This window comes from Anopheles maculipalpis, chromosome 3RL, assembly GCF_943734695.1.
Source record: "Anopheles maculipalpis chromosome 3RL, idAnoMacuDA_375_x, whole genome shotgun sequence".
NCBI classification, from domain to species: domain Eukaryota; kingdom Metazoa; phylum Arthropoda; class Insecta; order Diptera; family Culicidae; genus Anopheles; species Anopheles maculipalpis.
The window spans coordinates 51,199,476-51,215,600 of NC_064872.1; the positions used below are offsets into that span (position 1 = coordinate 51,199,476).

At 42.2% G+C, this 16,125-nt stretch overlaps 2 protein-coding genes across 2 annotated transcripts; one reads left to right on the forward strand and one right to left on the reverse strand.

The window, feature by feature from the left end:
• Nucleotides 1-2,339: 2,339 nt before the first annotated feature.
• On the reverse strand, nucleotides 2,340-5,729 carry LOC126561620 (probable RNA-binding protein 19). Its single transcript, XM_050217879.1, has 5 exons — nucleotides 5,671-5,729; nucleotides 4,570-5,595; nucleotides 3,942-4,494; nucleotides 2,801-3,407; nucleotides 2,340-2,712 (listed from the first exon to the last, which is right to left on the reverse strand). The coding sequence occupies exons 1-5, from the start codon at nucleotides 5,704-5,706 to the stop codon at nucleotides 2,340-2,342; spliced, it is 2,595 nt and encodes an 864-aa protein (XP_050073836.1). The 5' UTR covers nucleotides 5,707-5,729.
• A 1,006-nt stretch (nucleotides 5,730-6,735) lies between these two features.
• Nucleotides 6,736-9,633, forward strand: LOC126561578 (protein kintoun). The gene is made up of 3 exons (XM_050217811.1): nucleotides 6,736-9,040; nucleotides 9,113-9,242; nucleotides 9,337-9,633. The coding sequence occupies exons 1-3, from the start codon at nucleotides 6,744-6,746 to the stop codon at nucleotides 9,616-9,618; spliced, it is 2,709 nt and encodes a 902-aa protein (XP_050073768.1). The 5' UTR covers nucleotides 6,736-6,743; the 3' UTR covers nucleotides 9,619-9,633.
• The last annotated feature ends 6,492 nt before the right edge of the window (nucleotides 9,634-16,125 follow it).

The following is a 16,125-nucleotide window of genomic DNA, read 5'->3' on the forward strand; positions in this document are numbered from 1 at the left end:
TGGACTCTGAGTACCGGTAAATGTCTGAATGTTGTGTCAAAAAGTGTGGTGTAACTGTTTTCATCTCATTTGCTACCATGTTCTTCACGTTCGGAAGCATCTTACTATACTATATCTAGCCTCTAGTAAGGCGGTACGAATGTTGGAGGTTCGTACATAATAGGATAGACGTTTTCTAGATTAATTGAAGAAATAGAGGCAACTACCAACACCTTTTCAACAGCCACTAGAAGAAGGCTTTAACGTTTGCAAACAGTGCTAGCATTCGGTTTTGAAGCAATTATTACAAACCTCACCATTAGTAATGTGAACTTCTGAACATTCGGTGGAATTCGATCAGCATGCATTGATAACGATGCCACACGAGCAGTTCCGTTCCGTTCCGCTCACAGTGAGCTAAATTGTGAACATTCGTCTAGAATTATTTAGAATTACCACGCAAACGACCGTTTGCAAGGAACGTAAGGCGAAACCTATGAACGACGCGTACCAATTTCAGAAGAGAACGACGTACTTTAAGAGAGATAAGAAAAGAAAACACAAACTGTTACTTATGAGATATCAAAATAAGATGAAAAAGCAAAATGTTTACAACAACGTGATGGTGTGATGTCGGACAGAAACGAGCGAGCGAGTCAACCACAAAAATGCATTTGTAATTAGATAAGAAGGTGAAATATTTCTTACTAATAAACTGTTTCGATTATCCTTTCCTTATACAAATGGTGCTGTATGTGTGTAATGATTAATTGTAATGAGAAGTGGTCTCGTCTTCAATCTTACCTACATCGGTGTGTCCTCTTTTCTATGCACTGTGAGCTAAATCCATTCCTTTGATTAAAAACAGGGTTGCTCAGCCATGACATATTTCTTAATTTGTCTTTCGAAAGAAGATCTCTTCCTGCATGCGCATCGACTCAAAATATATGTTATATATGGGGCGGCCCGTTAGTATAGGCGACAGCGGTGCTGATCTTCAAACGGCAGGACCGGGTTTCAAATCCCATCGGGACTGTGTCGTGTCCTCCCGTAGTTGAGGAATCACTAACCAACTACGTGGTATCGATGAGTCTAGTAAACCATTCCATAACTGGCGTGACCTTAGAAGGTCGTTAAGCCAAAAAGAAGAAGAAGAGGTATATGTTTGACCTGACAGAAGTTTCTAATATACTTTCGCACCCTTATGAATTTGAGAAGCAAAACTCTTAAAACAAAACAAAAAATAACAATAACCCTCTCTGGTCTGGAATGACTCCTTTCCCTGTCTGGAAAATCGCGTAAGGTAAGTAAGTAGAATATGATCACGAGATGGTAGAAGAGTTCGGCTACCTTTGGCTTACAAAATACAGTGATCGCCAATAATACAAGGCCGCTTTTGTGTCCGTTTTACAAAAAGCTGATTTCTATCCATCTCCAAGGTATAATTATACAAAATTTTGGTAGAATGATCATCAGCAACTGAACTATGTATAGAATATTTGCGTTTGTCCAAAAGTTCATCAATTATTGTGTGATAATATGTTTGGAAACAACAACAGAACAACCGAATATTTTTTGTTTCAATATAAAAATTGATGAATGGTCTTTATGTGTTTTACCCTTTTTTTCAGAAGAATCTAAAAAAGCAATTAATAATCGATTTCATGATGCATCCATGTACATGTCCAATGACACGAACGAGTTTCCAAAATATTCAACTAAATTTTACCAAAAAAAAAAAAAACTAAATGAATTTGTTGAAAATTTGCTTCACAATCTCCCTTTTGCCTGATGTGTAACAGCAGGTGATCTTATTTTACTGGCAGTCACTGTATACACTGGTACGTCCGGTAGTTCTCTAGGTGCACACATTTTCGAACGGCTGGTTTTAAGGACATTCTTTAGTAATGTGTGCGAGCAAGCCGCGTGGAGAAGGAGAATTAACACGCGCTAACTGTGATAATGTCACACTCATGTCCCTTCACGCAAGGACTTGACTATCTAGCTACTATTATAATACAATTGAGAAAAACAGTCGAGGCAGACCAAACAGTGTTGAGGTTGTAGATAATAATACCATTAATAATGTAGAATAATACCATTGGGCGTACGAATCGGGCAATATTTTAACCAATTATTACAAATTTAAGCGAAAAGACCGAGGTCCTTTCTCCATACTGATGGTTAATAATGTAACCGATGCGTCTAGACACAACCAGAACCAATTTTCGATTTACCATGCTTCATAAATAAAGAAAACTTTATTAGATGCACACCATACGACCATCCACTCTACATTGTTTTGGAAGTTTGTACGAGTAAGATAGTGCTTATTGCAATTTAATAAACGCAACTTACGCTTAGAACGTAGTGCCGTTTTCGTATCCTTCATCGTATTCATCATCGTCCTCTTCGTTCTTCCGTTGAGAGGCGCTAACAAACTCTTCCGTCGACAGCAAACCTTTGCCGCGTGCCGCTCGCTTACCACCCGATCCATCGTGACCAAACTGATCAGCCGTTCGCTTCCGCAGTTCCTCTACATCGTTGTCGGGTGCTGCCCATTCCAGCACGAGTCGTCGACCGTACAAATGCGTACTGCGGCCAAGCGTGTTGAAAGCGCGCTTTGCATCGGATTCTTCGACAAAATCAACGAATCCGAAACCGCGATGACTTTCATCCGCACTGGCGGCCATTTTCTTTGGCAAGCGAAGTGTGTTAATATCACCGAAGGGTCTGAAACGAATGAAGAACAGTGAAATCGTAACCATAAGTCGAAGAATACATTTACAAACGATATGTTATTGCAACAAGTTGTACTTACTTGAAGAGATCTCGCACCTCCTTTGCACTAGCCTGGAAAGGAATGTTGCGGACAAGGATCTTGCTCCCAGTTTGTGCTTGTGCTTTCGACTTTTTGTGATCGTTTCGGTTGTGTTGCGTTTGCAGTGTACGATCACTGCGCACCAACTCAACCGTCCTGCCATCGATTACTAACGACTGCAGGTTCTTTAGCGCATAGTCAGCTGCATGACGCTTTTTGAACTGAATGAAACCGTAGCCACGGCTTTCGTTCTTTCCACTTCCGGAAAGATCTTTGCTGCGAGCAATCTGTACCGAATGAATGGCCCCAACGGTCCGGAACCGTTCGCGAATTGTATCCTCATCGGTGGTGAAGGGAAGGTTTCTGAGGAACAGTGTTGTGTTTTCTTCCGGCTCTGTATCGTCCACCGCCTCTGGTTCCACTTTCGTTGGTACGAATGTTGGTACGGTTTGCTCGGCATTTTTGGCCTCGGAAGGTGGCGGTGGCGCTGTTGTAAACGTTCCCAGTGGTGCCCATTCAAGGTATAGGGGCAATGATTGAAACATACTGTAGGCCAACTTTTTGAATGCTTTTCGCGCTTCGCTAGGATCAAGAAATTCGATGACGGCTGCAATGAAGTGATGGTATAGTTACGACTCTTTAAAGATCGTTTCATGCTCCAGTGGCATCCGATATTACAAAGAAATGCAAATGATAATGCACGGTGAGCCATCGATATCGAACACTCGCGAACACAGCGAATCAGCAAAAATACACTGAGCGAAATAAGAATAGCAGCACCATGTTTTTGAGTAATATATTCAAAAGTTTCGAGCCGATTCTGCTTTTTTAGGTTTAGAATGTCGGTTCAATCCGTTTTGACTCTCGAAATTTGTACAATCCGTTCACATTTAAAACGATAAATTAATTCAAAAAAGTGCGACATTAAAAAATAGCAACACCTTGCTCAATACATCGACGCGTGCTCAATTTTTGCACGAGTTTTAATAACTATTTTGGTCATTCTGTGTCTATTGTTGCTGATTCGCTAATGTATTGAATGTTCCTATATCAATTGTCGAGGATTTCATATTCACTTTCGCTATTCTCTAAATTTGTAAAATCCTCAGCCTAAGTTAATAAAGACAATAATATAACCAACCTGTAACAGCACTCGGTGGTAATACGACACGCCCCAAAAGTCCAAATGGTGCGAACAGTTGTCGTACTGCGGCCACCGTGCAACCCGGTGCAAGATTCTTTGCCAATATCACGGTGTTCGAACGTTTCGCTTTCCCGTCGGTCGAGTTAAATGCATCGAGCGATATGTTGTTTTCCTGTAGAAATGTTTGCATTTCCAGCACCAGCTCCGTTTCACCGAGTGCTAACCGGACGGCTGCACTCGTTTCACCCTCGGACGATACGAGAATCTGCTCTTTGCTCGTTCCATATTTCTTCGCCACCGCTTCAGCGACAGCATTCTCGCCCATGAACAGCGTGTTCCAATTGTGGCTGGATTGGGCCGTTTTCTTCAGTGTCTGTTCCTTCTTCTTTTGGTAGTCGGTTCCATTCTCATCACCTTCGTTGGTGTCCGCATCGCCCGACCCTTTTGCCGGTAGGATGTGAAACATGCGACCCTGAAGAAATGTGCCATTCAGCTCATTAAAAGCGGTGACAGCGTTTTCCGGAATCATGAACGTTACTGTGCCAAATCCCTAAAAAACGGAACAAAAACACAAAATGGCGTAAGTGAACGGACGCTGGACAGGTGAAAGTTTCAATGAGCTTACTTTTAATTTGCGCGTGATAGAATCGATTGGTACATCGACCTCCGCTACCGGCCCGTACTTCTCAAAGAGTGTGCGAATGTCTTCTTCCTGTACCGAGTATGCCAAATTACGAAAGAACAATTTGCCCGATTCACCGATCGTCTCAACGGACGCATTTGCTCGTGCTTGTCGTTCCCACTTTGATAACTTTTTATCGCTAGGATCATTCGTCGCTTCGGCGTCAACTGGGTCACTATGGTCCGTATAGTCTATGATTTTAACCTGTTTACCGTCGAGAAAGCTTTTATCCATCAGGAGTGCCTTATGCATCTCGGATTCTGTTTTAAAGCCCACGAAAGCGATACCTTTAATTTTCGGCGGGACACGTACCGAGTGTGGTTTGACGTTTTTAAAGAAGCGAATTATATCTTGCCGCTTTGTACGTGCCGGTATGTTTTGCAGCTTGACCACAAACAATCGAATCATCGGTTTCTTTGCCGTTTTCTTTTCCGGCTTTTTGTTCGGTTTCGAATCGTTATTCCTTTTAATATCAATGGCTGAATCATCACTTGCTGACTTTTTGTCAGCAGCTGTATCGCAGCTCTGTTCTGTGTCCTTCTGTTGCAACTGATTGTCCCATATCGTTTTGCCTGCCCGTTTGTGCGCGTCTAGATACTCCTGAAACTGTGGATCATCCTGATATTGGCCGAGTACATCCTTTGCCGTCTGTGGTTTGGGTTTCTCTTTCGTCACTTTTTTATTCTCTTCCTCCTCTTCCGATTTAACCGGTGCGGCTTGCTTTTTCGCATGTTTGCTCCAGACTTTTAGTTGCTTCGATTCGTAAAGCGATACACACGGCGCTACCGATATTTTGGAAGTACGGATGAAACTGTTGTCGAAATGTTTGATTGCTTTCTCCGCCTGGTCCTCGGTCTGGAAGCCGATGTAGCCGAAATTTCGAAATTTACCATCCGGTGTGTACTTCAACTGAACGTCTGTAACAATGCCGCACGTGCTGAAGTGGTTGCGAAGTTTTGCCTCCTCGTACTGCAATGTACAACATAAAAGGTGTGATTTTTGCTGTAGAAACGTTCTTATCACAGAAATACCTCAGTGACTTACCCCATTTGGGATGTTTTTCACAATAATACGAGACATTTTAGCCTAATAAACACGGCGCGATAGTGCGCTGCTTGCAAATCAAAACAATGTGATGAAAACGTGGTTGAAGCAGAGGCCGTACCATTTCGAGTAAAATGACATGTGCAAATCAATGTAAACAAACTATTGACAGAACGGATCAGGAGCGACAATTTGGAGTTTGCAAAGCTTGTGGCAGTATTTTTCGTTTTTCTACACCAATAAATTTCAACATTTTTTGCTTATACATGCATATCCAGCATTTCATAAAAATTTAAAGCCATTTTCCGTAACTTAACCTTGTTCCGTGCTATCAGTAAAACTTTATATTCCAGACAATTGGGTTGAACAGGTAGCCGACAAATTTGAACCCTTGTAAGTTTTTCATAAGGTAGTCCAATATCAATGTACTATTCTGTTGAAAGGTAAGATTACTCTTCTTATTTCTTTTAAATAAAATATATGCACCAAACGCTAATGATTCCCAAGTGATGAATCTTTAAAGTTGACATGTTGTTTTGGGTCTCAGATATTGATGTTTCGAATATTTCATGGGATTATAAATCACGGATGTAACAGATTTCTTTCAAAATTCTATTTCAAATAAATAAAAAGTTGAAGTTGATATTATTTGAAAAGAAAACCGATACAGAACATTTCGTTCTTTATGGCACGAAAAAAACATGAAATTGTTATGAAAATGGATTGAAATCAAATTAAAGATGTTCAAAACATGGAAATTATTATTTTTAACGTTTTACATTTTAAAATATACTGTTTGGTTGCGTGGGTAGGGTTAATTAAAATTTTCAAAATAATACATATTTTTATGGCCAGCTGTCAAGAAAAATGTCCACCGCGTGTGCTTGGTCCACCAGGCCTGCATGTAAAAAAATTGTCATTTGTTAAAAAAAAACTTGCCGGGATCTTGGCAACGAAACACCTGCAAATTTATCTTGTTATAAACAAAGTATACTGCGTAATAGTTATTTTCGTTCGTTATCGTTAACGGTCATAATCTGCCCTTGCTGTGCCTGCACGCATCTCATTCAAAGATGTCGACAAAAGATTTTGATATCTCGCGAGACGAGTTCCGAAACATCACCCGTTGTTTGGACAACGAGGAGTTCCGTGGGCTGTTTATGGAGTACTGCAACGAGCTACGAGATAATCGGAAACAGTATGAAGACGAGCTGTCCATGCTCGAATCGCAACGAGGATACGACGTAAAGTTTCTGAAGCCGTCGCCGGGTTACGTAATCAAAACAATCGTCGACGGGAAACGAAAAGGATTCATAAACGTGTGCCAGTGCGAGCTGGTGCAGAAACCTTCGAGCACATCCGGCATGAATGAGGACGGTACGAAGGGTCTGAAATGGAGCATCCCGTACGCCCAAACGCAACCGAGAAAGGATTACGATAACAAGCGAATCGAGTGCATCGTGTACGATGTTATGTTCCATCCGGACTCGTTGCATTTGGCGTCGAAAAATAATGGCTTCCGCAAGCTACTGAACGATACGTCGCTGGATGCCGTGGAGAAGTCTTTCAGCGTGAAGCTGGATCGGGCTAATTTGCGCTTCCCCAAACTACAGTACAAAGGTACTCCCAGTTCTGCAGTGGTCCGACAAAAAATGCCCGAATGCGATAGTTTGCCAAAAGACGAACTGTTCGACAAATTGCTTCCGCCACTCCCAAATGCTCCGAGCCATTCTGTGGAAGATTCGAAGATTTCGGAATCGAAAAGTCCCAAATCACCAAACGAGTGGACGGGGAAAGCGAAAAACAAAGAAAATATTGATCGATTGCAGAGAGTTGCGGGTAACCCGTTTTACGCTACACCAGAGTACAAAATCATTCAGTGTCGTGATGTCGAGTACGGAGAGATGACACACGAGCTGGATGCAAAAATCGATCTTACAATTCCACGTGCGCTCAAAGTAGTCATCACATTGCCATTGCTAAAGTCCGCCTCCGAGTGTGCGCTGGATGTAACCAAGACAACGATGTATCTGGTGAGCGAGCAGCCGGCCAAGTACAAGCTGGAGTTAAAATTGCCCTACGAAGTAAAGGAAAGCGCAGGAAAGGCCAGCTTCAACATTGATGAGCGTTCGCTCACAGTAACGCTACCCGTACTGCGAAAACGCAACATAACGCTGCAAGACATTAACGGTGTCAACGGTTCGGCTACACAGACGAAAGAGCCGGGAAAACTGATCGAAGAAATTAATACCATTCCAGCGGCCAGTGTCGATGAACCGATGGCTAAGGCTACACTAACTGCCATACCGTCTGTGGTGGAAGGAGCGAAAAAGACGGTTTTTCCTAAGTTTTCGGTCAACAAAATGGAAAACCTTCTTGCGTTTACGCTGAATGTGCGAAACGTTGATCCGAGCACGATCCAGCTGGATAATCGGTCCGACTCAGTGTACTGTCGATTTTCGAACTTAGGCAACGGATATTTCCCCTGCTTTTACGTGTTTTTTGTGCGCTTCCCGAATGCACAGGTGACCGATATTCAGCACGAGGAATGGGACAATAATTTGATTATTCAGATCACTCTCAGCACGGCTAACGTGTCGTCGTACCATGCTGGTCCGGATGAGCACGAAACGGTGGAGTATTCCATTATGGAAGATATTACCGATAAAATCAATAAATTCGGGAAGGAAATTGAAGACGACAGTCTATGCATAGCAGTGGTGCGTCAAGCAAAGTCCTCGGCGAAGGTGAAATCCGAGGGACTGATGAGTATCGAGATCACCAAGCGAGAGGAGTCCGACCAAACGCAGCAGGAGCCAATGAATGAGGTCGAAACGGAAAAGGAGGAAGAAAAGTCTTCAATGCTGGAAGCTTGCTCGGCCACTTCCGCTGAAGAGTGCGAAGAGAAGGATGGTTCTGAGGCGGAGAAGGCCAGAACGCTGATGAAGGCGAAGCGTAATTCGCGCAAAAAGAAGAAGCAGCGATCGTTGTCCGATTCGTTCTGCGATCATTTGAAGGTGATCGTGGAGAATGAAGCCACGACGGTAAATTTCGAACAGCCAACGGCTGAGCAAAACCCAGTGCCGTCAGGTAAGGTAGTGGATACACCGGAGACAAAGGCGAGAAAAGCTCGCAGCATGTCCGAGTGTGGCCCGTTGAAGGAATCGGACGTAGGAGAAGAAGCAGCAACGATACCAACTCTAACGCGTAAGTACAAGAGCATCCTGAAACGTAGCTCGTACGATCGCAGCATCAGCGAATGTTCGTCGGTCGATGATTTGGGCACGTCAGTGGAGATGGCCAGATCGATCGGCGAAGAATGTCGCAAGACAGTGCGTTTCAATAACTCCATTCGTAAGCAATTGTTCAGGTAAGTTATAGGCGCTTGTTTGATTGTGTATCAAGTTCCGATAATGTATCTTAATTGTGCCCGTATGTGTAGATCGAACTCTTGCATTCTAACAATGAAGAAGAAAGCTCAAAAAAGGAAAGAAGTACAGCGCCGTGCAGATGAGCGCCGTGAACGTCGAATGAGCGAAGGGGAAAGCACTGATAACGATGAAAAAGATGCGGTAGGTGTACGTTACGCTCTAATCATGCGTCACGATAACCACGTTCATTTGACTGGTATAAATTAACATTGTTTGTATGCGCTTGATATTGCAGCACCGTCACGATGATGAGCACTGTTCCAGCAGCGATCAACACGATGACAAGGATGCAATGGAGCACGACAGTGGTGTTTCGTTCGATTCCGAGTCAGGTGATAAGGAAGCGGTGAAGGCGGCCGAAATGAATGGCGGACGAGGAAAAACTGCGTCGAAGCGGAAAAACAATAGTAAGGGCGGTAAGTCGGCGGGTTCGAAGTCGAACAATGGAAAGAAGCAAGGTACTAATGCAAAGAATATTGAATTCAAAAGTGATATGATTTTCGATATCGAAATTTAAAAGCACGTGAAGTTGGGGTCGTTTGAAGTGTTAGACCCTTTAGACCTATTACACATTATCCCACTTTACTTATTGTGTTATTCTTTAACTAGGCACGTCTCAACGTTGAAGTAGACTGGTAATACATACTTAGAATAGAATGATTTTCAATAAACGAGCCAATACATTGCACAGTTACATGTACATGGATACTGTATGCATTTAAAAACTGTATATCACACAGATCAATTTAATTCTTGCTCTTCAAAATTTCTTCTTTTTAGAACTTTAACCTTGAAAATTTGCTTTTGTTATTGTATGAAAGATTCGCATAAGAGGTTGATATGAGTACTTGTTTTAAAATCGGGAGCGTTAGAGTCATGACTGTACAGTACTTATCGTTGCCATCGATAACGGTGGGTCATATCTGGAAAGATATGTTCGGGATATTAAACATACGCAGAATCCGCGGCTTTACTCCATACTAGATGTGTTCGAGGTTAGATTATTCCATTCACCACTATCATTACCATCGTTACTGTTAATGTATTGAGATGATTATTTGGGAAACAATGTTGGTCCTCTTAGGACCAGGGCGGTGGCCGACAGCATAACGTACATGTTGATTAGGCAGCGTTAAGGCGAGTTATTGCTGGCGAAATTCGAGTTTAATATATTGAATAGTTTTGTTCGATATAAGAAAATATCGCTGATGATGTGGAGCAGACCATCTTCTACAAGTGAATGGAGATTCTGGCACACGCTGATAACATAGATACCATCACCATCGAATGCGTGACATAACGATCGAATCACATGTCGGTACATGTCGTTGCGATTTGATATAATCGATTGCACTGTAACTGTGAACAGATGTATTTCAGTTCGTTGTTGATAATTCAACTGGTGATTCAATTTAAATGACCAAAGAGTTGAATTTGTGAAATGAGTGAAAAAGACTCAGACCTCCTGTAATCGATCGAAATCGAAAGAATCAATCAAGTTGCACATAATTTCATATTGGAAAACTACGAAAGCATCAGTGGCTCTTTCTAAACTTACCTGTCTACGCAGCACTGATGTACTTATGTGATTGACTTCTTCGAGGTCATAGTAGTAGTCACGCAAGACGCTCTTGGTGAACTTCATATCATTCTTTTAATTTTTTTTGCAGATCTTGTTTGAAATGAAAGCATCTTCCATCATTTCAAAAAGTTGTTCTATTGCATTGAGGACTCTGTAGAAGTACTTTTTTGTTTTGGAGTAGCATTGTCTTGCTGATGGATTTAGTACTTTTCGAAATAGAGTTATCGGCTCTGGTGCCCAAGTTTTCCTTGTTAATACTAATGTTGGTAATTGTTAAATGTTGTTGTTGTTGTTGTGAATACTCACTTTTTGGTCACTTTAACACTAGAACTACTAGGATTACCCATTTCAACTGGTCTTGAAACTCTTAACTTCAATAAGCTTACAGCTAGTACGAGGTTTTGAGATAGTATTTCCGTATTCTTCCTTCATTATACCGAACAACGACCTAAATAACTGACCCAAAGATTTCGTTAAATTTGGTTTGGTTGGAAAAGATGATACGACGAGCTGCCAAGAAGTCTGGAGGTATATGAAATCAGAAGTATTTTCCTGTTCTTATTTATCTAATCTTTTTTTTACCAAAAATAGTTATTCGATTGCTTTTTGAACTCTCTGTAGATGTTGGGATATGTAAAATTGTGTTGGCATCCATTACTGCATGAGGAAAATTCTCCTCTTGCAGGAGAATTGTAACACTTTCCCCCATAGTTGAGACTGTATAGAATATTGGTTTATAATCCTAGTGCTCATGTATGTTTCTGAGACACATTACTAGGATCTCGTGGACTGGTTATGTCGTGAGAAAAACACTGAATGACAAAGAAGGTGTTATAGCCGGGAATTAAGAAGGAGTGATAGTATTTCGGGGCAGCTTGTTGGTAGGGCGACAACCACTAGCGCCAGTCTTCACACGGCAGGACCTGGATTCAAATCCCATGTTTAATATTTATTCGCAGTGTAAGGACTGAAGATGCAACTAAGTCGTATTCTCAATAAGTGAGGAAACTCTGCTGGCCCGGTTGGAATTCATCCATCGCAAACACACCTTGTACGATCTGCGCGTCCGGAGGGTGGAAGTGAACTACTTTGGTGGCTGTGCGCTATTGAGCCTCGAGCCACTGAATCAGTGAAATTATAACGTCCGGAGACTGTTTGTTGACCCAGATCTGCCGCATATGATCCATTTTATGTATGTGCCGTGAATTCAACGTCTGTGATCATTCAACGCCGCATTTTCAGTGGTATACCGCATACTGCGGTATTAGTGGTGTACGATCTACTCGAATTTAAATACTTTCGTCCTCGTTTAAATATTGTGCACTTCTTTGACAGTACCGCTACAAGGGGGCCACACGTGGCCCGTTGAATTTAATAAATACATTAAACATTAGATGGCCGTCATGACCTAGCAGGTCGTTAAATCAAGAAAAGACATAGTGTTGTGCTTCCGACCAAAAGACACGGGAAATCGGATTGGCAGACGCCGTCGCTAGACCGTGACAAGTGTCGGACACTTCTACAGCAGGCTAAGAACGGGAAACGGGAACGGGAACGAGAACGGTTTACTCGGACATAAGGTATTTACTCTATCGGACAAATACTTTATCGGTCTTGCCATTGATCGCATTTAAGAAATAGTTTCGGTTACTTCGGTACAAGTTTCAACAATTTTAGAATCTTGTTTACCAAATTCAACTGATTATTTATATATTTATTTTATTTATACGCATTAGCAAAACATGATTTAAAAAAACGAAGATGCGTTGCGTTGCGTGAAAGTTTGCTCGTTTAAAGGAGAAAATTTACACGTCATGAGAAGGTTGATTGTATTAAAAAAAACTCTATTCACAAATGGCTACGAAACGTGGCACAAAACTTAGGAAAATATGTTCTCAACATACGCATATAAATGTTTATCCAGGGCGATATGCTCATGCTATGCAGCGGTTGATTTTGTTGATATTTATGTTACAGAAATACCTTCACTGCATGTGGCGAAGAAAGGTCATGCACCTTTAACGCGTGAGGGTAGTTCTATTAGATATATTGTGCTTTACGATGGTGCCAAAAATTAATCTTTTAACATTTTCAAAATAGGCACCCTTGCACGGAAAGATGAAGCCAATTTTAATAAAATTGTCCATTTAAAATAAACAACAAAATTATGTCGAAATGATTAGGATGTGATGTGACTAGTGTGAGTCAACTAGCAAAAATAACATGAGAGTAGTACAAATCTGCTAGGAGAGCTGAATCAGGAGGGATTATTAATTAGATTTCGGTCAAAGATTTTGTTTAATTTGATAAGACAGTTGATACTCAAGCTTAGGCGAGGACGAATTTTTGGTACCGGTGCTTGTTGATAACTCAATGGGATTGGTTTCAAATGCCATACAGAGTGTTTAACCTTACGTTCACGTGGCCAGACTAAAGCAAACGAATGAAGTTAGAAATTGCAGGCTAAAACCCCTCGAGAAGAACAAATTAAGCATAAATCACAAACATACAAAAAGGGTGCTTTAAGAATGTATCGCGATGCAGTTTTATGGATCGAACGGCAACAGGCAGAAATAAAAGTCTGGTTGGGACACCCAAAACACCGATGCTTTTGTGGGTATCAGTGCACCTTGATGTAAATCTCGTTTCTGTTTTACCTCCAATATCCTACTCAAAGAAGTAAGTAAGAAGTTATTTGTTTAGTATATTGTTAACCCTTTGTAAAGGTTATTACGAAGACGCACTAAAGATTCGGTAACCGGTCGACGGTGGATAGAGTTTTTTTTATATCCACTGTGGTGATCGATCTCATGGAGACAACTGTAGCAGGACAGCAGAGAAACCATGTTTAGTGTGTGCAGTGTGTGATTGCGTGTGTCCAATGCATATTACAGTTTTTGGCTGTGATTCTTGTAATAATTTTGTATGTGTGGGCAGTAGCGAATCTAACGGTGGGCGGATTAGGCGGCCGCCTTGGGCCACGAGAGCTGCGTCGTATAAGAGGCCCCGAAACAGGGGTCCCGTGGGTAGTAGTAGCTTTCCAGCAGAGAATCATATTCGGGGCCTTTGATGTTGAGTCTCAGCTAAAGGAAGGCACTCCTCTTTCCCCCTCTCGATCACACGATGTTACATGATACAGACAGGGGACACGTTAATTCGCCATTGTAGGGGCCCAAAACATGCATTCCGCTTAGGGCCCCCGAGTTGCTACTTCCGCTGTCTGTTTCAGCAGTACAAGCAGTTTTAGTAACGGCGTGATATAAGTCCTCGTATAGCCCTGCCAGCAGAAAACAGAGCTTCACAAACGAGAGACATCTTGGACACAAACGTTATCTTGGATACAAAGCAATCTATTCAAAAAATTCAATACTAGTCGACGAAGTTTCTCTTAGTGAGGACAACAAATCCTAATCGGGTTAGGCGATCATGTTAAAAAAATCTACTTGTTATAGAAGTATATTTGAACCCCTTTGATGCACAATTATATAACATAATTTTGATAAAATATACTATATAAAATGACAAGGGACACGGCAGGACCGGAACTCAAATCCCATCTGGACCGTTCCTCCGTAGTTCAGGACTGACTATCCAACTTCTTCTTCTTCTTGGCTTAATGACCTCTAATCTAAGGTCTTGCCGGCCATCGAAATGGCTTTCGAGACTGCCGATAATACCACGTAGTTGGTTAGTTAGTCCTCACACTACGGTGGGACGGTCCGGTTGGGATTTGAAAACCCCGGTCCTGCCGTTTGAAGACCGGCGCCGCTGTCGCCTACACCACCGGGCCGCCCCCTATCTATCCAGCTATGTGGTACAAACAAGTCTAGTAGCCATTCGAAGGCCTGCGTAACCTAGTTGGGTCGTTAAGCCAAGAAGGAAGATATTTAAACTATCTTGTTACTCTCGGACAACAGTACCCTTTGGAAGTCCCGGTTGTTTGTACGCGAGGTCCCTCGCAATAAGCGACGATGAGGATCCTTTAGAGACTACAGACTTTTGGCGACACATTTGCTTAACTATTGAAGCTGCTGAAACCTCTTTTCATCTCAATTGCAAAATCCACCTCACTATGTACTAACTGTGAACTAGATAAAGCCACACTGACCGATACACACATCTGATTGTCTGCTTTACGTTTGCCTTCCCCAAGCAACCAACATACTTCTGTTCCAGATCTTGTGATGTACTGTCACAATGTGTCGATTGGACATGATTAGTTGTCATGATAAGACAGTCTACAAATTATGAACTACGTTAGAGTTAATCTGGATGTTTATTATCTGTCTTAATGCGGCATCTAGTAGGACATTAACGGCCTTCGTTTTCGGTGTCATAACAGATTTTAGTGTTTTTTTACCTCCTACAGCTACATATCCCTTGATCCAGATGTGACCGTTTGGGAACCGCTAAGTACCTCAATAAATAGAATAATCCAACTGCATACCCGGGCATCATGAAATCAAACAACTTGGACAGATGGATGTCCGTTCCTTTCAAGGTAAATATCTATTATAATGTAAATACATTGAACATTGATGGCCTGTCGTTCTCGGGACAGGATGAAGTAAACTTTTTTTGTAAATATCATATTTCATGTTTAAAAAAAAACAATAAACACTACTGCACCACGTTACACTATCCCTTTATGGCATATTTTCACAAAATAACGAAGTACGCTAAAGCAAAAAACGAAACTACAACCGTCACGCGTTTGGTGGCTAATTAGCGTGGCCAGCGGAAGTTGGTTAAATTATTCATCTTGAGTGGCGTTGAATTAGCCGTGCAAAGTTCGAGAGCGGGCAGCGGTCAAAGAAATTCGAGGAAAAGCAAATCCTCGTCATCGGACAGCAGAAACGCCAGGCGCCTGACGAATATCAAAATTCTTCCTTCCGTATCGCGGCCTGCCGGAATCCTGTAACAACCAAAAGCATAACATCCCAACACATAGCAGCGGAAAGAAAGTCGAAAGACAGAGAAGGAACGAAAAAACGCCGAGCAGATATAATAATCGCACAAACAACGGCGATAAATATGGTGTCGATTTTTCTCACCGTAATTTTCCTTTCTCTAGCTCCGTGTCCCGCCATCCCTCCTTCACGGGTGTCAAGCAGCTCTGCTACACGCTGCAACCTTCCATCTTTCGGCGTTCGCCGGTTCCGGTTGCCCTGGGAAATGTACGGTCGGCACCCGACATAAAAGCCGATCTAATTCATGACTCATTAGCCTCATGGTTAGGATTTGTTGGCAAAACGGAAGGCAAATTGATGAGCAATCATATATATAAAACGGGCCACCTTTGGTCTGAAACCTCCCCATCGCCTTTCGCATGCCAAACGAATGGCGCCGATGAGGGAACTGTACTGTGGCTGGGGCCGTTTGGAGCAAAACGGAGTAAGCACTGATCGATTGAATAAACGCACCGACCGATGTGAGCAGCCA